At 35.4% G+C, this 24,587-nt stretch overlaps 1 protein-coding gene across 1 annotated transcript in view; it reads right to left on the bottom strand.

Moving 5' to 3' along the window:
* Window positions 1-420: 420 nt before the first annotated feature.
* LRPPRC (leucine rich pentatricopeptide repeat containing) overlaps window positions 421-24,587 on the bottom strand; it is a 111,730-nt gene continuing 87,563 nt past the window's right edge. The window contains exons 29-37 of the mRNA XM_058165239.1: window positions 23,793-23,913; window positions 20,348-20,436; window positions 15,688-15,892; window positions 12,814-12,944; window positions 9,542-9,657; window positions 5,121-5,195; window positions 4,482-4,566; window positions 2,094-2,236; window positions 421-591 (exon numbers count right to left, since the gene is read on the bottom strand). Coding sequence (XP_058021222.1) covers window positions 523-591; window positions 2,094-2,236; window positions 4,482-4,566; window positions 5,121-5,195; window positions 9,542-9,657; window positions 12,814-12,944; window positions 15,688-15,892; window positions 20,348-20,436; window positions 23,793-23,913 — 1,034 coding nt within the window. The 3' untranslated portion in view covers window positions 421-522. The remainder of the gene's footprint in view (window positions 592-2,093; window positions 2,237-4,481; window positions 4,567-5,120; window positions 5,196-9,541; window positions 9,658-12,813; window positions 12,945-15,687; window positions 15,893-20,347; window positions 20,437-23,792; window positions 23,914-24,587) is intronic.

The raw sequence follows: 24,587 nt of genomic DNA, 5'->3' as shown, positions 1-24,587 counted from the left end.
ATCAGTTACTTGTGTATGCTTGCTGGATGTGATTGCTGCTGCAAACTCTGAGTCCTTGTAGCAAATAGCCAGGTCAACTTCAACGCATCATTGCAGCCTGATTCAGCACAAGCAGCTGATTGGCGGGTGGACTGGCCTCCCAGAATACCCCCGATCAGCTGTTCCAGGCTGCAGGGATTGCCACAGACCATTGCCACCTTCGTGCCTCGCATTTTTGGCTACATTCAGTATATAAGACGTACCCAAATTTTCACCCTCTTTTAGGGGGAGGAAAAGTGTGTTTTATAATCCGAAAAATACAGTATACAGTTCACATGTAACTCTTCTATATGTATGTTTTGTTAGCAGCAAAAGCAACTTACAGGGTAAAACTACTGTAAATCTGTAATGGTATAGAAGTCAGTTACATTACACAAAAAGTCCTATTTTTTCACCTTTATTTTCTGACAATAACACAGAATTTAAAACAGGCCCTCTTGTAATAATCATAGTATTTCTAACAGAAGCTAATATATAAACAAGTTAATCATCATCAGATGAATGTGACTCCTTTTCATTCTTTAACTTCTCTGCGTAGAATGTGAAGCTTTCCTATAGTAAGAAAAAGCAAGAAACAAAAAGAAAGCAAGAAACTGAAGTGAGAACGCAAATAAGCCATATTTTAACATATATATCAAGCAATTTCTGTACCAAATCTTCAGATTTCCTCTGTAACAGAATATTTGATATATCTATTCTAACGGCAATGATATTAAAAATATAAGCATATTTTTAATTGGGAAGTATTGCTATTCTGTTATAAATTACCATTTGTTTAGCAATATTAAAAGTTATGACGACACTGAAAAAAGTGACTTAGGACAAGCCTTAAACTTATGACTGTCATAGTGTCCCATGGTCATGTAATCAAAATTCAGGTGCTTGGCAACTTGCATGTACTTGCAATGGCTGCAGGGTCATGTGATCATTATTTGTGACCTTCCTAGCTGACTTCTAACAAGTGTAGACAATGGGGGAAACTGGATTTGCTTAATGACCATGTGATTCACTTAATAACTGCAGTAATTCGCTTAACAATCATGACAAAAAGATCATACAAAAGCTCATGGAAAAGATTTATAAAGTACAAGCAGTCCTTGCTTAACAATGATAATTGGGAGCAGAATTTCCACTGTGACATGGCGTTAAGTGTAACATCACACTTACTGCATTGCTTTAGTGATAGCAATCCTGGCAGTCCCCATTGCTGTCATTAAGTGAGGAACTGCTTTGCAACCTCTTGCTGAATTTTAAAAACACAGTCAATTGGAAAGCTTGAAGACAGTCGCAAGTCACAAGCAGGCCAATGGGGAGTAAGTGGCTGTTGTGGCATGAGTGCAGCTAGCCAGAAGTGGCTCTAGCCAGATACCGGAGGTTATCCTGGTAACAGTTGCCACATGGTGCAAGTGTCACCAGGCCAGGATGGCCAGTGTAGAAGGATGCACAGGTGGCTGCTGTGGTGTGAGTCATGGGGATTCTGTATTCCATAGCCAGGCTCCTCAGAACAAAAAGTGTAAGGAGTGGGAACAACCTGCCACCTTCCCTGCCAGCTTCCCCACTCACTTTGCTTTTGGGGAAGCCAGCAGGGGAGGGCACAAGTGGGGACCATGTGACTATGGGATACTGCAACCACTCTAGGTGTGACATTGGTCCCTCTCTGGATGTGCCTGGCTCACCATTATGTGACTGTGGAATGGTAGGAATTTCAAGTAATAGTTGTAAGCAATACTTTGTAACCGAATGAATGTTTGTTAACTGAGGACTATATGTAGTAATCAGTTACAATATACATTAAGTCTTATTCTACACTAAAGCATGCAATAATCATTTAAAGATCAAATATTCTGCAGATGCATGGTAAACCCACGCTTGAATCTTTGGCTTAAAATACAGATCCCCAAAGTTTCTGTTCTCCCACTAATGAGATCTCACACTGGAGTAAAACAGTAAGTGTTCTCTGAGAAACTTTAATCTGAGCAAAATTAAACATGTTTTATTAAAATTTACAAAGCACATAGATTCCCCACACTCCCTGAAAATCACTAAGCACTCACAGGAGGTTCAGTGAAAGGAACAGGTTGTCCGTATTCTTTCAGCAGGACTGCCAAACGTTTCAAACACAGGTCATTTAAGTCTATATTTTTTGCTTTCATTTCTTCATACAGAGCTTTACATGAAACTACATCCTTTTCCAAGTCTAAAAAAGAAAAACAAACCAAATAATTTGCAAGTATTTAAAACTATCTGTCTATTCTGTCTACCTGTCTATCTATCTAATCAGCATGCTTTGTGTTCAGAAATAGGTAGCTGCACACTTCACAAAATCAAGATGTGGTTTCAAAGTATCTAATTTGCTGCTCCCCACAATGGCGGCCCGAGGGAAGGATGCATCACGCGCAGGCCACGGCCACACCAACTCCGCGAAGGGAAAAAATGTCATGAAACGTCACAGCAACATGACACCGAGAGTTTGACACCCGTGCTCAACAATAAGCCTACTCATCCCAGTGAAAGAATACTGGATTTCGAAAATCTGAAGTGGGTCTACAAGTGAGAATCGATTAATTGGCATGATTAAACAAAGCTTTGAAATAGATTAAATTTGCTTCTTGATTAATTACTAATGCTGATTTAGCAAAATCTCTATTTTTGGTATGGAACCGCTAAGAGGTAAATCAAGTCCCTTGTTCTCATAGTTATTAATCTCAGCTGCAGTAAAGCTTCTACAGAATATAAAACACAAGCAAGCAGAAAAGTGTCAATGGTACTGAGTGCTACTGCATTCTTTTAAATAGTGGTAAGATTGGAGTTTGCTAGAAGATGAAGACATTTACAACCCTGGTTAATGATTCCCATTCAAAAATTAATAAAATTCCTAAAGAAGGTTTTCTGCTTTGATCATAAACAGCAGAGGTTACTTTTACATCAAAGCTTTCATCCTCAAGCAACTAAGTCCTTACCATACATAGGCTCTACGGAAGTGTCTTTGCAACTCTGACCTCCAACATAACCCTACTAACTCCGATGTTTTCCTACAGAGCTGGTGCAGCAAAACATTGTTTCTTTGCTTCTTCATGCAATGAGTGACAGAAACACTAAACAGTGTTTTGGGAAATTATGCTGAACTGATTTGATTTTCATTTAACTTGTGGTATCTGCTTTTCCAACAGGGAGTTATTCAACTAAAAAGCTTCTATTCCACAGAGGTGTATGCCTCAGATCCCTCCATTTGCCAGGAAGAAACTCCCCACTCACAACTGCAAATGTAGAAGAGTTGCTTTCTAACTGTGGGAGGCTTCAGAATCTGCAGAAAGTGATGGTTTAATAAAAGGTATAATAGAAATTGTTAACTTCCCATTCCTTTAAAATGGAAGTATCTATTGTATGAAAGAATAGTGAGATTATGTTTAATGGACTGCATAACTGAGACATTTTCTTAGTAATTCTTTATTTTTGGAAGACTAACAATATAAAGAGCTTCTCCTACCTCACCGCCCACCTACACATATATATCGAGAACAGGATTGTAGAGAATTAAGTCTCGATGAAAAACAGAATGACTATTGGTTTGCTGCCTTTGCCGGAAGTCTGATTTGTATAACTTACTCTCTGGGGAGTTTAAGCAATCCTGATCTACCTCCAAATGCAGTGGGTTTCAGCTCCTGTAACTCTCATCCACATTTCTGTTTCATGAGGAGGTGCTACATTTTTAAAAACGCCAAAATATCATAACATCCAATCCCAGTGGTGGGTTTCAAATTTTTTTACTACCGGTTCTATGGGTGTGGCTGGGTGGGTGTGGCAGGGGAAGGATACTGTAAAATCTTCATTCCATCCCCACTCCAGGGGAAGGTTACTGCAAAATCCCCATTTTTTTCCAATCAGCTGGGACTCGGGAGGCAAAAAATAGACGGGGGCGGGGCCAGTCAGAGGTGGTATTTACCGGTTCTCTCAACTACTCAAAATTTCTGCTACCGGTTCTCCAGAACTGGTCAGAACCTGCTGAAACCCACCTCTGATCCAATCCCAAAAATGCTTTTTCAAGAGGCTTTCTGGTTTTTCTTTGAAGACGCTTCCCTTCTCATCCAAGAAGCTTCTTCAGCTCTCTCAAGAATGAAAAGCGAAATGTCTTCAAAGATAAACCAGAAAGTCCAGCTGCCTCTTGAAAAAGCACCTTTGGGACAACCATGACCTGGCTGACCGAGAATCTCCACAGACATAACATCCAATATTTCTGAAAGCATGTCATCTCATATGTGTGTTTAGAAATGGAATATTAATAAATAATACTTGAGATAGCAGAGAATTCTAATGCTTTATAGTGAAAAAAAGATCATTGTCAAAATATTGCTATCAAATTGCTGACAGTATTTGAATCAAAGAATATAATTAAAATGCAGATATGTACACAAAATGTAAAAAAACTAAACATTAAATCTTACAGTAGCTTTTCAGGAGGTAGTGGAACAGCTGGTCTTGATCTTTGAAATCAGGTATCAGGTCCCTTAAAGTCCTGATCTTTTTGCTCTAGAAAAATTACAGGCACAGAATATTAGTGAAATAGCTTTCATAAAGATTTAGGACTAAAGAAGAACAAAAGTGCTACAGTTTGAATCTAGAGATGCTTTCAGCAGAAAAAAGCACAACGCGGACAGCTTATTAGAAAAACCCAGGGCAAAAATATAGGAAACTACCTTGTATCATTATTATAGTTTATTATAAGCAGTTCTCCAGGGTTTCCCACAAATTTTTCCAAAATCTATATGCTAGGGATTTAATCTGGGGCACTCAGCCAACAATTTATGTGCTTTATCCCTAATGTATAGTGATTCAAGTTGTAAATCATGCATGTTTAGTCACTTTAGAATCAAAGTATTATGTTTACTTTAGAAGAAGTATTATGTTCACTGTTTATATTAAATTGGGATATCTCCTTTTCTTTTCTTGGATTGAGGAAGTTCAATCTTAAATCCTTGTGAGAATATTCAACAATGCAAATGCTGACATCAGAACACAATTAAGTAAAGATCCTAGAAAGAATATGCTATTTACATTCAATTTAACCAAAAAAGTTTATATACCTCTCCTTTGGTCCTGGATTTCTGTATAATAAAAGCTATGATATAATTCTTTTGTTCACTTATTGCTTTGTTTCTCTTGAAAGAAAAGGGTGGGGGGAGAAAAAGAAAGAAAATTAAATGAGCAAAGTAACTGTAATATCTTGATAAATAAAACACACCTAAGGTGAAAACTTCCAATTAGAAAAGTTCACAATAGCCAATAATATATTATTACTAAAGGCCTTAATGGTCAACCAGTTATTAAAAAGCTGGAGAAAGAAACATACATCGGATTCTAAGACCTATTTTTTCTTCTTTTTCTGGCAAATGCTATTCTTGGCATTATAAACATTATGTTTGCTGCAAAGGGAGAAGAAAATGAAGAAATGGCTTAACAACCCACAGAAAAGAGATTTAGGACTGTAAAAGAAAGGAGGGAAGTATTCTTCTCCAATTATTCTGCCAAGCATTCACAAGTGAGGCAGGGATCATAAGGTTAATTATACATTTAATAAGGTGTCAGAGAGATAACTGCTCGTTTCTTTATAAAAATTAAAATGTACAAAGCAAGTTCTCTTTAAAGTATAATTACCTACACTTACACATACAAAAGGACTGATTTCAATCTCTCTATTTTATAAAAGGCTTTCTCTGCAACAGACAGCCACTGCTCAAGAGACAAAAGTTAAACTCAAAGTTTTTTTTTGACAGACCCGAAAAATCAAATGTCTGTCCCATCTCAGAAATTCTATGAAGGGAAAGAAAAGAAAAACAGCAAAGCAGACAATAAAACTAAAACATTGTCTGATTTGCTGCTTTTTAAATTTCTGTCTTGTTTTTTGAAAACTTGAAAAATATACAATGACTTCTCCTCCCGCCTCCAACCCATCAATGTTAAAACCTCTATTCCCCTTTGTGTAGAAGTAGAAATATAAGCAAATCCTATAGATCAGGTGTGAGCAATCCTTTAGCAGCTGGGGTGATTTTTTTAAAAAAGGGTTTAAACATTTGAGGAAGCAGGGAAACATGGTGTTGAAGAACTCTTTAGCTTTCTTTCTGAACCCTTTAACTCTGGTCTGGGAGTGTGTGTGTGTGTGTGTGTGTGTGTGTAAGAGAGAAATGACTCAAAACAGATGTGTTATATGATAGTTCACAAACCTTTTCATTTTTAAGTTTTAAAAAAGCAACAAACATGTTTATTTACTGCTGAATTTAATCAGCATAATTTGAGGAGGCTTCAGTAGACACAAAATGGAGCTGAATAGAATAGAATCTTTATTGGCCAGGTGTGATTGGACACACAAGGAATATGTCTTGGTGTATACACTCTCAGTGTACATAAAAGAAAAGATATGAGGTATGCATATTATCACTGGGTTATCCTTCTGCTACAGATTACTGTGAAGACACATTAATTCAACAAACTATTAGCAGCAGAGCTGTCTTGATAGGCTGTTGCACGAACTCAAAGAATTTTGAGGTAAACATTAAAACAGAAAACATTTTTTCTTTGTTTTTTGCTCCAAACCTGTAATGGTCAGAGAAAATGTGTTTTTGAGTTTTGCTGTATTTTGTTACCATGATTTAGCAGCAGTGTTAGAAGTAGTATGTGCTCTTCGTTTCATGAATTGCTGTCCTTCTTCTGCACTATTCATTCACAGATTTATTATCACAACTTAAGATATGAAGCTATTTAACATAACATAACATAACATCAGAGTTGGAAGGGACCTTGGAGGCCTTCTAGTCCAACCCCCTGCCCAGGCAGGAAACCCTACACCATCTCAGTCAGATGATTATCCAACATTTTCTTAAAAATTTCCAGTGTTGGAGCATTCACAACTTCTGAAGGCAAGTCGTTCCACTTATTAATTGTTCTAACTGTCAGGAAATTTCTCCTTAGTTCTAAGTTGCTTCTTTCTTTGATCAGTTTCCACCCATTGCTTCTTGTTCTACCCTCAGGTGCTTTGGAGAACAGCCCAACTCCCTCTTCTTTGTGGCAGCCCCTGAGATATTGGAACACAGCTATCATGTCTCCCCTAGTCCTTCTTTTTGTTAAACTAGACATACCCATTTCATGAAAGGCATCTTAAAATAAATAATATGCAATAGCAAAATGCTATTTCTGATTCTAATTCCATGCCTTAATTAAATAGTGCATTGTGTATTGAAATAAATGGGTCACCTTCTTTGAGAGTCACAAAATACGGTCTTAACTCCTTGTGAATTTATTTGTGAGTATCAGCCTTAATAGTACGTGTACATGATTTTGGACCACCACAATAGAATTATGATCTGTGTACCAGTCAAGAGAGAAAAATATGTAGTCTTTATGGCAGAGTTAGCCACTTCTAACAAGTAATATTTTTTTAAAAAAAATCCTTTAAAATATATGTAGGATTCCACCGTAATTTGGGGGCAAAGCAAATGATATTTTTAATTTGAAACTAAAGTTAATTGCAAACCATTTTAAAAAGTCATCATAGCTTTTGTAACTGTCAGTGCTTAGAGATGAGAAACTTAAGATACTGTTAAACACACTGTTCAAAACTCCCATGGAATTGTTCAAAACTAATGGAATTAATTACAGAAGACCTATATTAATCTCTTAGTGTATTTTTCACTAATTTGGACAATATTTATTGCTGTCTTCAGAGGACTAGCACTTCATCCTTTAAGAATATGAACTAAAGAGCTGCATTAAAGCAAAGGGGACAAAGAATAAGCACAGCTTATTAGCCAAGTTCCATAGCATTCAACTTGCAGCCCACCATAACATGAACAATATATTTCTGAAAAGAACAAAGAGACGACAAAGAAAAAAAACTAATAAATGATGCCTCAGTCTTAGCATTTGGGATTTTGAGACAGGGAGGCCAAGACAAGTTGCTTGGTTCTTCCTTCCTTTCGATCTTAACACAGTAAAGCCCTTGACAATCTAAGTATGGTAAACCAGAGATTCTGCTTTGGTAAATCCAACCAATGATGCTCTTACAGGAACTTTGCACAAAGCTGTATATAGAGAGAGCCATTAGGCACATCCTTAGTATTAGTAAGATAATGTAAGACACTGAAATATTTGAATTAATTTTAAATGAAACTAAAAATATTTACATGTATATTTATAAAAACCCAAAACAAAAAACCCAGTTCTAATTTTATGACATAAAAATGTGTCTTCTAAAATAGATCAGTAATACAAAGTATATGTAGCTAACTATTCAATCATCTTCAAAAAAACAAGAAATGTTTTCAGAACATCCAAATCTGCTCACTGATTTCCCATGTACAAATCCAAATCATTTCCCTGAGCAGTAATTAAACAAAATTTAACATTCTAGATTAAGCTATTCATAATGATAATGCGGTCCATTGAAAGCCAACAGAACTGTTCAATGACTAGTTGATGACCAAGCACTAAAATTCTTTTAATTTTATAAGCAACAGACAAAAGCCTTCTTTTACCACACAGTCCTATTACCTAATCTCCCCAGATGCCGCAAAACATTCTGATTAGGAGAGGAGCTGTTTTCCTTTCCATGTCCTCTTTCAAGTATTTAGCAGCTAAGCAAGAACAAGCATATAAAGCAGTGGCTTTTTTTTATCAGATACTGGAAGCAGGCTTCTGTTTGACAGAGGGAGCTTATACGAAGCCCACAATTTGTTGGATCATTGTGGTTGTCTGACTGCCACCTGCTGGGAAAGTCAGCTTGCTGAAGCCTGTTTGTGTACATTCCCAGTGCCAGCTCTTATCACTCAGTTTGTTCTGCATTTTTCTCAGCTCTATATTTAGCCCTGTTAAAGTAGCGCAAACATGGTCATCCCATTCCCCGAAGACTGCCAATTCTAAAAGGGAGAGAATATGGTTCACTGCATTTGTCAGTTAACATGCCAGATTAATTGCTTTAAAAACATACAACTCCTTTCAACACTTCAGCAATTGAAAAGCTAAGGAAACCACTGTTTGATAAATAAAACCCCATTTTTGCTTGAAAGTAGTTGAATAATGGTAAACCATGTTCACTGCCTGAGTTTTTACTCTTAATTTTCCATTAAGCCTAGACAGAAAATCATTTATCAAAAAATATAGCCTTGACTGTCCCTCTCCCACCTGCTCTGCAGCAAAATAGTCTTTTTAATTCTTCAGGCAGGGACCCAGACATTTATAGCAAGTGTATAAGAAGCAGAATATGCTACATCCAGGTTCCATACTTCTAAAGGTGACATGTTTAAGATAAACCTGAGATTACATTACTCGGAAAAGCACTTGTTCCTTTGTTCCAGCGTTAGAATCATTTCATCTGCCTCCAAAAATATAAAAAATTAATAAAAAAATATATACCTGAAAAATCATAATGTGATAACTGGATATAGTGTATAATAAAGCCTTCAGTATATCTTGTCCGTAGAATGTTTTATTATGTACACACACACCCATTTACCTGTAGAAGAAGCTCAGCGTCATTTATTTTTTCTTGCTCTATGTACTGAAGGAAAAGATTTGTAACAGGCTTATAAATTCCAAACTGATTTGCCAATCTTTCAGCCATCGCACTCACTGTAAAACAAATAAATAAATATGCATAAATATGGGGAAAAATAAGGCTTATTAATATAAGGCTTTGTAAGAGAAATCACTGAAGCTGGGAAAGAAAAGGGAGTATTTCAAAATTGCTAACAAAGTGCAAATGGATTTCGCAATGCAGGGGTAACCCAAAGGAAATGGTAAAAATATCAACATCTGCATCACATATTAGAGAAAATTTTGACTGGGCCATCATGGCCACCAACCTGATTTTTTATCATATAAAAAAGGGAAAAAGGAAGTTATTCCTTCAGTTTTGAACTGTGGGAAGAAGTGGTTCAAATAATTCAGGCACATCATCTTAATAAATTCAACGGTAATTAAGGATGGGTTGTTTGCTTATCCAGTTTTCAAGATTATGTATCCTAACCCCTAATTTTCTAATATTAAACCCAGTAAATGAAGCTGTATGTTGATATTGCTTTTTTTATTATATTTTATAAGAGGGCTGACAAGGTTATGTATAAGCATTTTAAAAAAACGGCCCTTCAAATTCTGGTGTTTCAGCCATCTTAATTTAATTTACATTTCATAGCTCACTGTTGGGCAACGCTGGGTGGCTTATACCATAAAATAGCAATAAAGCAATTACAACATTAAAATATCAAAAAATAAAAAAAAAACAAGCTGAAAAAGAATTAATTTTTAAACAGGTACAGGCTTGTAATCGTAATATTTTTAATGGTGGTTTATTAATTTTTGCTACTTTTTAATTTGTAGCCTATTTTATTGTTTTAAACTTTTTATGTTATAAACCACATTGTAAAAATATGCTATAAATTAAAAAGTGGTGATTTCACCCTTCGACTTGAACTGATGATCAGTTTAACTGTGCTTTTAAAAACTTTTTATATTCAATTTTTTTATTTTTGTCGGTTGGCTGCCTTGAGTACTCTTCAGGTTGAAAGGTTGAGGCAAAAACAGAAGTAATGAATAAGTGAACATATATTATCAATAAAGAATTAAAATCAGCACTGCAATCCTACAATATTACCAGTAGGATTATATATTTCATTCTGCCTCCTTTGTGGGCAGAGAGGAGATCTCATCTCAGAATTCTATTTCCCAGCAATCACAGAAATCACCTGGGATTCTTTTCCTCCAATGTCAAAACTCCTCTTGCTGTCCAACCCTGCTCTGGAAAACATGCAGCCCAACATTTACCATATTTTTTGGACTATAAGACATATCAAGATTTCGAAGAGGAAAACAAGAAAAAAAAAGTTTTTGCCTCCGTGTCTCTCGGTTTTGCCCTCCCTGGCCCCCAGGAGCACTCTGCAGGTCTTCCAAACCCTCTGCGTGCCCCATTTTTTTGAAAAATGGGATATGCAGAGGGTTTGGGAGGCCTAGCCCTCAGAAGCATTCTGCAGGCCTCCCAAACTCTCTGCGCATCCCGTTTTTGTGAAAAACAGGTCTGTTTCTGGCAACAAGGAGACAAGCGGGGCGGGGTTTTGAGAGGCCAATAATGGCTACATTCGGTGTATAAGGTGCACCAACATTTCCACCCTCTTTTAGTAGGGAAAAAGTGCGTCTTGTACTCCGAAAACTATGGTAGTAAAGGTGTTCACTCAGGTCAATGTTTTTCAAACTTGCCAACTCTAGAATGCATGGATTGCAACCCCCAGAATTCCCTAGCCCCAAAGTCCAAATATCTTAAAGTTGTCAAGTTTAAAATATATTCATGTAGGCTGTTTGTGGAAGGAAAGATTTCATTATAAGTGATGCTACTTTTGAAATTAACATGAAATGAGCTATATAAGCAGGGGTGAAATGCTCCCAGTTCGGACCAGATCGTGCGATCCGGTAGTGATGAGGGCGGGTAATTCGGAGAACTGGTAGCAAAAATCCCTGCCTCAACCCCCGGCCCATGCCCACCCAATCGCCCGGTGCCTACTTGGCAGCTTCCTGCTTCGTTCGGTCTTGATTGTTATTCCGGCCTTGCTTCGGCTGCTGCAATCAATTGCATCAGCTAGCAACTGAATCTGTCTGCCGGCAATCTACCTCATCGGTAAGCAACTCAATCTGCCTGCCTTTTCCCTTGAATTAGGTAAGGAGGGGGGGAGCTTTAAAAAAAAATAGTTAATTGGGGTTTTATTTTTTTTTGACATAGCAATTTAAAGTTAAGGAAGTTTTAAAGTTAAGGAAGTTTTAAATTTAGCTGCTTTTATCTAAATATATAAATAAAATAAAATAAAATAAAAATAAAATATTTGTGCAGCTTTCTGAGATCTGGTGTGTTTCTGTAGTGTTTCACTCTAACTACACAAACACACAAAATCTCACAAAGCTGTATGTGGCATTTTGTGTGTGTATGAGTCATGCTGTGTTGTGAATGTGTAAAGTGTGAAAGTTGGTTTTTGGAATTTTTGTGGCTGTGTGAGGTTTCTGCTTGTTGCAAGGCCATTTTGGGTGAAGTGCAGCTGCTTTTGCATTGTGTGTGAGTCAGTTGTGTTGTGTTGTGTGTGTGTGTAAAATGTGAAAGTTGGTTTTTGATACCTTTTATTGTTTTGTATACTTTATTATTTTTATTTATTGTTATTGGCCACACCCACCTAGTCACCTGACCAAGCCACGCCCACCAATTAAGCCACACCCACAGAACTAGTACGGAAAATTTTTAGATTTCACCCCTGTAAGGTAAAGGTAAAGGTTCCCCTTGCACATATGTGCTAGTCATTGCCGACTCTAGGGGGCGATGCTCATCTCCATTTCAAAGCCGAAGAGCCAGCGCTGTCCGAAGACGTCTCCGTGGTCATGTGGCCGGCATGACTCAATGCCAAAGGCGCACGGAACGCTGTTACCTTCCCACCAAAGATGGTCCCTATTTTTTCTACTTGCATTTTTATGTGCTTTCAAAACTGCTAGGTTGGCAGAAGCTGGGACAAGTAATGGGAGCTCACCCCATTACATGGCAGCACTAGGGATTCGAACTGCTGAGCTGCCGACCTTACGATTGACAAGCTCAACATCCTAGCCTCTGAGTCACCGTGTCCCTTTTTCACCCCTGTATATAAGGCTTGAAAACGCTGCTTGCTTTAAGAACTGACCAAGTAGGAAAGATTTACAGAAGCAGCTACTGAAGTTTTTTATAAGGCAGTGAACCTTTTTTTTTTTGCTACACTAACTTACGTTTTTCCAAAGCTGTTTCTTCTTTGTCTTCTATCAATTTTCTGAATACAAAGGATAGGTTGGCATCTTCAGTCAGTTGTCTAGAAATGAATTTCTCCTCAATGTATTCTGTGGCAGCATCGCAGTTATTGCTGGTAAAAGTAAAAAGCTGCATTAGCTAAGTTGCTAACGTTAGAGTTCATATGCCAATAAAGCAAGACCATGAATGTTTTATTCTATTACTACATTAATATTACACAGAATAGCAATGTTAAAAGTACTTATCAATCCACTCATGCAGATACTGTTATAACACAAAGTGAAACACATTTATGGCCGAGTGCATAACATCAGCACTAATGCCATTTCCTTCAGAAATGAACTATAACCTTTTCTACTGTTGAATAACATTACTTTTCTGGTAACTGAACAAAATAACATGTGGCTTAGTTACCTTTGAAATATGGGGATGTAAAAATTTAAAAAATATCCCCAGAAAACAAAAATTACAGGGAAAAATGTTTATAATTATTAAATACTTCCTTGACTTTTCCATAGTTACCCTTTTGGATGCAGACACAACTATATTAAATGTGATATGCTTACCAGTGTCTGTAACAACCAGGCTGATGTCAAAATGAAGATACATGTGTCACGATATCATTGCAGAAAGGATAGAATTCATGTCACAATATCTGACACAAGTATGTTGGCTTCATCATTTGCATTGTAATGAATATATGAAATTTGCACCTTCGTGTCCTTCTATGCCTACTGATGGATAGGTTTAATGATTTTGTTTACATATTTTTTACTTTCTAGTGTAATAGAAATGGCAACATATGATGAAAGTACTGTAGTCATAAGAAATAAACACAACTTATTGTGCCTTTGATTTTAAAGAGTTGCAGATTACAGCTCTTTAGAATCTGGCTGCAACAATAAGTGGATACACTTAGGCGAATAACATGCCTAAGATACCAGAAGACATCCGAAAGTTCATAGTTAATTTAAATTAAATTAAATTAATGCTAATTTAGAAAAGTACCTGATTCTAAATGCAGCAGTATTTTCTCCCTGGAGACAGCTGACATGATGTCTGAACTTATTGATAAAAATGGACTACAGCAAATAAATAAGATAACTGGGCTATAAAATGGCAAAAGGTTTGTACTGATTGTTTGTTATCATGTTCTTCTACCTGACACAACCTTATATGCATACTTTGGACTTTTCTTGATGTTAAATTGATGTTTAAAAGAAAAGATTGACCCTTTATGCATTTCCAAAAGACTAGTTTTTAAAACTGCTTTTAATGATACTATGGTATTAAGAATTTGTAAAGTTTATTTCTCCTTAGAAAGATGCTAATCCGTGTCCAGAAACAGAAAGCATGAACATGGACATGAATCTATTAAAATGATTCTTCAATCTTTCTACCAAACTCCTCTATTTTTTCAAATATTTTGCCAGTCTGGATTAGAACTATCATCAATGTATGTCTGGGGTATACATATCTATAACATATTCTACCAAACGGCTGACTGTGAGAAAGCAACCAAATTTATCTGAAAGGCTGGCATAAGGGTGAAATAAATAGGACAAGATTCAGCTAATTGGTATATTTTAAATGTCTTCAATGCATACAGAAGCACAGATTTTATGGATATAAGCCAACACTCCATATTAAATAAATACTATTAAACCATTCAATGAAGCCAGTATACATCAGAAAATATACAGTTGATATTTATGTACTAATACTATAAAGAGAAGAGAGATAGTATAAATGGAATGTAGTATGTTTCCAAATCTATTATCTGAAAAGCATTTTCAAACATTCCATTAGACAAATACTTTATTATTTATTTTAAGGTGTCGTATTTTTTGGAGTATAAGACACACTTTTTCTCCCTAAAAGAAGATGAAAATTTGGGTGTGTCTTATACATCGAATGTAACCCCACCTACCTGCTAGCCCCCACCTTTTGGCCTCTGCCTCCCAGCAATTCACTTCCTTGTAGCAAACAGCCCATTTCAGCTTTAGCACAGCCTAATTCGCACAAGGAGTTGATTGGTTGGAGGATCGGCCTCCCGACCCTCAGCTGTTTCAGGTTGCAGGGATTGCCATTGTCCATTGCCACACGGGCCTCCGCTGTTTGCTGCAAGGAGGCAAATTGCTGGGAGGAAGAGGCAGATTTTTTCCCCCTGTGCTAATCAGGCTGTGCTGAAAATGAAAATGAAACTAAAGCAGGCTGTTTGCTGCAAGGAGGCAAATTGCTGGGAGGCAATCTTTTATTATTTTGCATTATAACAGGAGTGCAAAGCAATTTTAACACACCTGTAAAACTTACTGCTATAAACAGGTATGCACTATGCTGAGAATTACAGTATTAGCAAGAGTTAGCGTACGTCAATGTTTCATTCAGGTAGATAGAATTTTATAAACATGTATGTTTGATATGAGAGTCAGTTTATCAGGCTAGAACCTGGGAGACCAAGAGTTCTACTCCTGCATGAAGACTGTTAGGTGACCCTGGGCCAGTCACTTTCACTCAGTCCTAAGAAGGATGCAATGGCAAACCACTTCTAAAAAAACTTGCCAAGAAAACTGCAAGGATTTGTGCAGGCAATCTTACAAGAATTGAACACAATTAAAGAGGAAAAAAAGAGCTTGATATTATTAGCCTATTGCAAAAGTTCACTTATCCAATAATCTGCATTTTTTCCATTTCATTAAATAGACTCCAACATTCATTGTTTCTTGGCTAAGAATCTTCAATGGCAGCCAATTCAAGTATTTAACTATTATAAAGAAAAGATTATTGATAAGACAACAAGATCACCTGCTTTACTACTAGTACAAAGAAGTGGTATCAATCATCGAGTTACCTACTTTTTGATGCGAGCCAGCACTGTGTTGTTGATGAAAAGCATTCTTGGCAATTTAATAATCCCATGGAGAGGTTCTATTAATTTCTCAATTTCCCTTATACTCTCTTCATCTCCCTTCTCAGCGAATGCCTGAACAAGACGAGTAGTTGCTAGTTGACTGGGTATCTTACCATTTTTAATAAGTGTATCGAGGGAAGACATTGCTTCTGTTGAACAGATTAAAAAAGAGACATTATTCAAAACATTAGATCTTGATATTACATTGCATATTCATAAATCTAATTAATAGGAGAAGGAAAAACCTTACCAACTCTTTTGTTCAACCCACCATAGCTTTTTTAGGCTGTTACCGAAAGCAATTATATGTTGTTATGTATATCTTGCATGTAAGATTTTGATGTCCACATTCTTATCACTAAATAGTTAACAGTCACCATAGGCCATCATGTATATTAGATAGAAAAAGTACCCTGTTTCCATATCCTATCTCCTCAAGCATGATTCTTCTAGATTTGTTAAGCTGACCCATGGTCTAACAGGTAATTTTTATGTTTTTTTTAACCACTAAGATATATTTAGAACCTGCACTAGCAACTTGGAGGGGTTCAACAGTAAAAAATGGTGGGTTCACTGGTTAAGTGAAGTTATGTTAAGTTAAGTGCAGTTGGCTCACTTACAATACTTTCAATCCAACTTTTGATATTAGCTATTGAAAATGGCAACATGAAAAACAAAATCATCACTTTATTATATACTCTACTGAATTTTCATGATGAATATATCAAAACACCCTAATCTGTTTTGCTTATTCTCAAGTGTAGGTCCTGTAGCTAACAGTAACAGTAGAAAAGTTAAAACTCTGCCGACTTTCCATCCAAAATTCTTTGGGAAAAGGCATATGGGACACATTTATAGCTAATCAAAAGCTGCAGTCTTATCTTACAATAATAGACATAGAAAATTTAATGTAATATCTAAACTGAAAAACAGAAACATTCTGTAGTGATAGAAAGCATCATATGGTAAAGGAAAAGGGTGTAATCACAACAATTTTGACTTTAGGTGAGTGTATGTTTGTACCTGGCTTTGCCTCCATCCTCATCAATAATGAATAAATGCAGCAGCTATTTTATTAGAGCACCCAGAACATGTTTTCGAAAATACCAAATGTTCTCACTGACCACATTTACTTACCTATCCTAAATAATTAAAAGTGAAAATTAAACTTCTAATGCTCCGTCCCCCACGAGCCACACTGATATAGGTAAAAGGAATTGGTTCATGTATGTGTGTACGTGTGTATGTACGTATATACACACAGACACACATATGGATACTAAGAATGAAAAGGTAATATTAAAATATGATAATTAGATAAGAGCAACACGTATGTATTTTATTAATATATATTTTATTATATACATATACATATCATCATTTTAGCCATTGTCTATCCATTGAAGGATAAAGCCATCTTCCGCATGTTTCCAACCAATATGGTTCTGAGCTTTCTTTTGCAATTGGGTCTGCAATACCATTGGAGTGGAAATAAGGAGGATTAGTTCCCATTTAAATCAATGTCTATTAAATCAAACTGAAGTAATGTAACATTATATAACTGATGTTTTTATAGCAACTTGTATCATTTTGTAAAAACATAGGTTATATAATTACAGAAAAGATGTAAAAAATTGTTTATAGACTGCTTCAGATAAATAATTGGAGATGAAATCTTTTTTAAAAATTGTTGTATCTGAAGAGCACTAAATGGAGATCCAGAAAAATCAAAGTTTCACTATAAAAATGTGACCATTTTCTTAATGACTATAATTTAGACTTGGTTTATTCAGATCTGATTTGTTGTATGTATAATTGACCAACATCATAATTCTCCCTATTTTAGTCACAATGGCTATGTATTAATTTTCACGTTAAAAATTTGATTATTACTTATTAAAATCCCATGAAAGCAATAAAAACAATCAATACAAAATGAACATATTGCACCATTATTGTATGAAATTAACTTAAGGCCAAACACCTGCTAAGGCAGCATTACACTGGCTAGGTTTTGAAAGATCTATAAATTAGAGGCCAAATGTATCTCCAGGAGAGAGCGCTCCATAAAATGGAGGCCTGTTGCTGGACCCATGCCAGTAAATCCTCTAAGGATGGTTTTAGTTGATTTGGGCCTAGAAGACAATTTTAAAACCACTGCAGTGACTGCACAATTAGTGGGGTTGGTTTTTTTTTGCCTGGCACAAATGATCCATCCGGTTTTGTGCCAATTGAGGCTATCTGGGAATGATCAAGTAATAAATTACCTTTAGTGGAACATCCTTAGCCTAGGTAGATCATAGCAGCACACTGAATTGCCATATTTTTCGAAGTATAAGACACACCTTTTCCCCCCAAAAAAGAGGGTGAAAATCTGGGTGAGTCTTATACTCCAAATGTAGCCCCGCCCAGCTTCTCAAACGGAGGTTTCAGAGGCTGAAAAAAGCATCAGAAACAGAGCTTCAGAAAAAAAGCTCCCAAACAGAGCTTCAGAGACTTTTTTTCTGAAGTTCTGTTTTGGAGGCTTTCAGAGGCAGAAAAAGTTTTTTTTTCTGAAACAGAGTTTCAGAGGCAGGAAAAAAAAAGCCAAAAAAAGCAAGGCACAGAGCTCACAACCAAGGAACCTGTTGCTAAAATTCACCTAAACAGCTGATTGGGGATATTCCGGGAGGCCAATCCACCTGCAAATCAGCTTTCTTCTTATTTTCCTCCCCAAATCTAAGGTGCATCTTATACTACGGTGCATCTTATACTCCGAAAAATATGGTAAATATTTTTAAAATACAGATTCCATCCAATTTCAATTGTACAGTTTTTATATTAGCTTCCCTGCTCTGCTCTAAAGAATAAAAAATTGGCTAGATAAGTAAAACATAGCACAGAGAAACAGGATTAATGCACTCAGTACTGAGAAAATAATCTTAAGACTTGCAAGTGTTTCACTAGCCATTGTTGAGGGCAAGCCAGGAGGTATCCAGCAAGAGAAAGGGAAAAGTAAAGGGAAAGTAAAGAGAAAGGAAAAAGTAAAGATTTCTACATTTGTAGAAATCAGAGGTCAAATAAAAGCAAAGGAGTTCAATAGTTTGAAGTAGGAAGTCTCTGCCAATCTATCTGCAATCTTTTTACTGCATCCTTTAGTTGCTGTCCAAGAGGAAGCCAAAATAGCAAATTATGGGAAAACAGCAAGATGCCTTGTTATGCTGTAGAAATTTTGCTGAAGTACTGGTCTCAAGGGAAGATAGAGAGGAGAAGCTATTCTCCCAGTGACTTCTCAATACTTTGAGATTCAGGATATCATGTCTGGCATTATAGGGTCATGGCAGCTGATTGATGGGTAATTATTTCTGTTGAAAGGATTCCCTGGGGATAATCACTTGGGAACCACATGGAGCTTAAGCAGAACTTAAGTAGGGCCAAAGCAAAATATAAACAGGCCACCCACAGTTTTTCCTACATTTTTTTCATCTCCTGATAATCTTTGTTTCTGTGTTGTTTCAGATACCTTCACTTCTTCCCATACCATAGACGGCTAAAGGACAGGCACTTTTTATCAGAGTTCTGAACTTGTACAGTTTAAAGGACTCTTTAATTAAGCCAAGAACTGTATAATGTTATCCAACTCCGATATATTTAAACTAAGATACATTCTTCAGAGAATTCATGAAACTAAATGATTTAGCAATAGCCCTACTACCTTAAAGAAGGTAATTTGCTAAACTAAGAGTAAAAATGAAATAAAATATGGAAACAATGCATTTAATCATATGATGAAACACACAAAAGACATTTTCATCAGCAATCTGTAACAACTGTGGTATAAAATTGTAATTTGTGAAAGTTCAGTGATCCCAAACCTGACTGGTCTTCTTGCTATGTGAAAACCAATAGATTCTGAGGGAAGATGTTCAAGATGAATCTAAACTAGACTCAAATAAATGAATATAGAATAACAGTAAAATTGTCTACCACTGCATTCACAAGCATTTACACTGTTTAGCCAATACTGCTGTTACCATGCAAAGTAAAGTTTACAAAGAGCACAAAAGGACAATGTATGTTTTATTACTTCTGGCATTGAGAACTATTAAAAGTATTCGATTAAGTTTTTAAAAAATCAGTATTATAAACATTTAGTGCACAGCCACGCACATTTAACACTCAATTTAACTCACTTGATATCTGGTGCTACAAACACATTGTGCAGGAAGAAACTGCTGGGAATTGTTTCAGATGCTCTAAGGTATGTTAATTTCCAAAGCAAAATGAATTGTGCTGTGAATTTTAACGCATTTGAAAGCCTGTACTTTTTCTCGTTCTGGAACACAAATTTTGCATGTCTGAAGAGCTGTGATTCATCTTAAGAAAACCCATCTTGTGTTAAATGGAACGGAAACTGGACTAAGTGGTCAAATGACAAGTACATTCATATTCAAGCTGTATTATAAATGCATGTACAGTAATTTACGTCTCTCAGCTACCACAAAAGGCGCTTGATAAGCAGGTAATTTGCTAAATGGACTCCTTTATCCAAGTATTCGAAGGGCGTTACAAGAAAAATCTGCAGAGGCATTAATGTGACGTAAAGGTCAAGCATTGTGACATACCTTTCAAATAATCCCGCCTAACTTGCGTTAAGATGAGGAGGCTGCTGGCAGCATCGTTCAGCACGAAGCCCTTGATGTGGTTCTCAGCACTAAAAGAAGCAGACATTTAGAAAGGAATTACTGACATGCTTCTGATACGATAATAAATGGTTGAGCACCAAGGTGAAATTATAAAAACTACTGTTCGTATGTTAAAAATATTGCTGCAAAATATCGACCTGGAGACAGCTTTTGTGTTATCCTGTCAATGGTTATAGAAGGATAATTTTTTTGTGCATTCTGACAGATGACAAAGTTGGAAATGAGCAACAAAAGAAACAAAGTACAAGATTTTTTTAAACAATCGGTTCAGATTCTTGAATGCTGACATATTACATGACGAAAATAACTGCATGCCCACTATTGTTCTGCTGTATCCTAAGCGGGATACTTTGTTCTTCTTTTTAAAACAGTCACCATAATTATAAAATGTAAAACCATTCTTCCTGCATTGAGCACAGTATATTTTAAATACAAATCAAAGGGATATTATGAATCAGTTCTGTATAATTTGGTTGATTTAATTTTCAAATTTTTGTCATCTAGACATATGCAAAAAAAAACAACTTTATGTATTACTCTGCGGTCCTATAACTAAATTGCATCATTCATTAATTCTGTAATTTAAAAGGCAAAAACAAAACAAAAGTGAACAACTTCACTTACCAGAAACTGTAAGAAATTAGCTTTACTAATATTTAAATCCTTTTGGTGGGGGGGAACTTTGAACAAGCTGATCAGAAAACCTTTTTCTATTTTCAGGTCCATGGCTTTAAATGGTCCTCACATAATTAAATATAGACTTTACTCTTAAAATTCCCCCTGAGAGGAGTAAATACAAGGCTGACATTTGCTGTATCAACAATCAGATTAAACCACAGGGATCATTTTATGAGAAACAACAGAAGAGCCCACCTTTCTGAATTTATGAACTGAGCGGATTAGGAAATAAACAGAGTCATAGCTAAATTATTCTCCCCAATCTCAAGAAAATCCTCCGCTAAGTTCATAATATGACCTTCCTCTCAGTCACTTTCAGCTTCTGGCCCTCAGGATTTCCTTACTCTTCCAAACCAATCCGCTTAATCTCTGCCTAAGCCCTCATTGCTCTTTTTTTTTTCCTTTTGCCCCATCTGTCAAAACCTGTAAGTCAAAAACTCATGCACGGAACTGTAAATGACATATTACAAAGGATTTACTTTCCCCAATCTTCCAATCTTTAGTGCAATTAAATAAGTGTTGCTGTTATTACAGACCTAATCCCTTATTTCAAAACTTCTACATTTCTATTTTAGAACTATAGTTAAATTTCATCAAGATCTTTGGGGTGACAATAATAATAATAAAATATTTTTCTATAAAAGCACTAACATTTAGTATTTCCAATTTATCAGAAATTATTGATTTTTAAAAAATATCTACCCATACAGGTAGGACAAAGTAAATAATGACTTATTATTTCTTCCTTACTGTAAGCTAGGCAGAACTCCCTTCCAAAATAACCTGATCTTGGAATGCTATCTTTATTGTATTTCACTTGGATTACCAAATTATTTTTATTTTTATTTTAGTGTTTTGTCTCTGCTGGTAATAGACTATGTAAAGTATATTGTGTTCTGATATATTAGCCTGCTTAAATTTTCACCGAAAGTGTTAACCTTTGCCAATGTGATGAAAAGCTATTTCTCTATAATTTATTAAATATTCAACAGTCCTAGTGATTTATATTTGCAATTTATCAAGCAATCCTGAAAATTCTTTGTTTTGACACCTAACATATGTATATCGTATCAAAATTAAAGAAAAATGTAGCAAGATGAGCAGGTTTTATAGAAGAGTCTCTCATTACATAAGACTGCCATTTGGTTAATTTTTTTGTTTGATTCTCTATTTTTTATTTTCTGAATTAGAATCTATACTGCAATCCATTTTGGAGGCAATGGTAAAGCACGATTTAGCTGAGCATTAGATATATAATTCAAGTATACTGACTTTCTCTTTCTCTAGAATATCAGTAAAGAGAACATAGATGGTTTTTATTTTATTATTTTTCATAACCCAATTTTTTTTAACTTGCATGTTTAAAATAATAGCAAGAGGAAAGAATATTAGGTATGTTTGCCATCCTGAGTTATTTATACAAATAATAAAGGCAGGATATAAATAAATGAATAAAGATAATAATAACAAAGACTAAACATAGTTTTGTTGGATTTGAGACACAATGATAAATTATGCTAAAGGAGAATTAGCTAAAGTACAAGAAAAAGGTTCCATGCATTTGGGATGGGCAACTGGAAAGGACTGTAGAACTAAAGCTAATTCACAGGATGAATCTTCTGTTATTTACTAGTAACCATTTAATTTCTAGTTTTGTAACATGTCCAAGCATAGCAAAATACAGGTAAGATTTTAGGACTGAAGTTAAAATTTACTTTATCATTTTATTTTACGTAATTTCAATATAATTTTAATTAGTTCACACTTAAAATCTTGCTTTAATTGTTTTCTGTTTGCATTCATCTTTATTTCTAGCAGATTATTTTTTGAAAGTTAGTCAACTAATTGGTAATTTTCCGTTTCTATATATTAATTTCTTAAGATAAATCTCTATTTTTTTGAACATACAAAAATCTCAGGTTATTTTCTAGTAGCTATTTAATTCTATTATTGTTGTTTTTGTTATTATAAATTTAGTCTAATAAACTGCCCTTTCAACACAGTTTTCTGATTTAAAACTTTTCTGTCATTCTTTGTTACAATGTAAGCTAACTGTAAAGATAACTCATTCCTCTAACGGTCTCAATATTCATAGCTGATACCCACCACTATTTCTACTGTGTGATGGATCAGATTACAGTTGGATGTGTTGGCCACAGACAATCTTCTGTCTGTTAATCTCTTTTTCTCACTATCGATATAAAATCAATCCACACTCTAATAAGTTTATTTCAAGAAAGTTCTTTTAAGAGAGTCAAACAATTGAAGAAATGTGTGGCATAGCTGCATATTCAGATCTCTACTCCACAGTGGTGATTTTATGCATGAAGCAAAGCTGTCTGATGCACTAAACAACATTTATTCCTATTCATATGATTCTTTCAAGAGAATATTTGCAATATTTGTTCTCTGGTCTTGAGATCCCAGGACTATCTACACATAAGGAGTGTTTGGCGTTTTGATAATGTCCACATTTGTTAAATTGTTAAGTGTACCAAATGTGTGACTCGCTCATGATGGACTACTGACAAAGATGACTTCAGTATGTCAACTTTTTTGATTCAGCGATGGAAAGTCTAATACATGACATTGACATTATCCTTAAACAACAGGCAAGGTAAGAAGTAATGTATATGCAAAATTACCCATACCTGCTAAAGACAGATGCATACATAAAATGACTTACATTTTTTTAACTTCCATTGCTTCTGTAAGAGAACCATGGCTGAGCAATGATTTGATAAGATTGTTGTAACAACTGACATTAAGTACAACGTCCTTCGTCATTAGAAAAAGTCTGTATGCCTCTGCAAAAGAATTAAAAAAACAATAAATATATCAGTGTTTATTGAAATGGCACAGTAAAATTCCCATCTCTTCTTTATAACAGCATGTGAAACAAATCTGTTTCTCTGCTTTTTTCTGAGCTCAAAGCTACATTTAAGAGCTGTTTTAGTGTCCAATAAAAATCTCATTTCTATTGAACTTTTAGCAACTTAAATTTGTCTTCATATTAAAAGGAGGGAGGGGGAATTTCTGCCACCAATGAGAAACAAGTTATGTCAAAAACACTGTCAAATCACTGCAATGCTTCTCATTTAAGAATACTTTACATTCAATTTTAAGATAATTCCTAATTCTTGTGGTTAATATTTATCCCAGAAATCTTTTGGAAATGTTAGCAGTATTTCGACTTTTGAGAGATGAAATTATTTGCTTACAAAAAGGTTTACACAGAAACATACCATTTATAAATATACTACAACAGCATTTATCTGACTGATTAATGGTTTTATTTCACACATTCACAATAATTGACAGTCAAAAGACATTATTAAGAAGAGGAAGCTAAGGAGGAAAAGGGAAGTATTCTTTAAAATCATTTACTTTTCTGAACAAGATTAAGCAGATGTGAATGTCCCACCAAAACATTATTCTGCTCTAAAAATACATGTTACATATCTGGAAATACCCACTATTC

The sequence above is a fragment of the Ahaetulla prasina genome, chromosome 1 (assembly GCF_028640845.1).
Source record: "Ahaetulla prasina isolate Xishuangbanna chromosome 1, ASM2864084v1, whole genome shotgun sequence".
NCBI lineage: Eukaryota > Metazoa > Chordata > Lepidosauria > Squamata > Colubridae > Ahaetulla > Ahaetulla prasina.
This window is presented reverse-complemented; position numbering and strand designations above follow the sequence as displayed.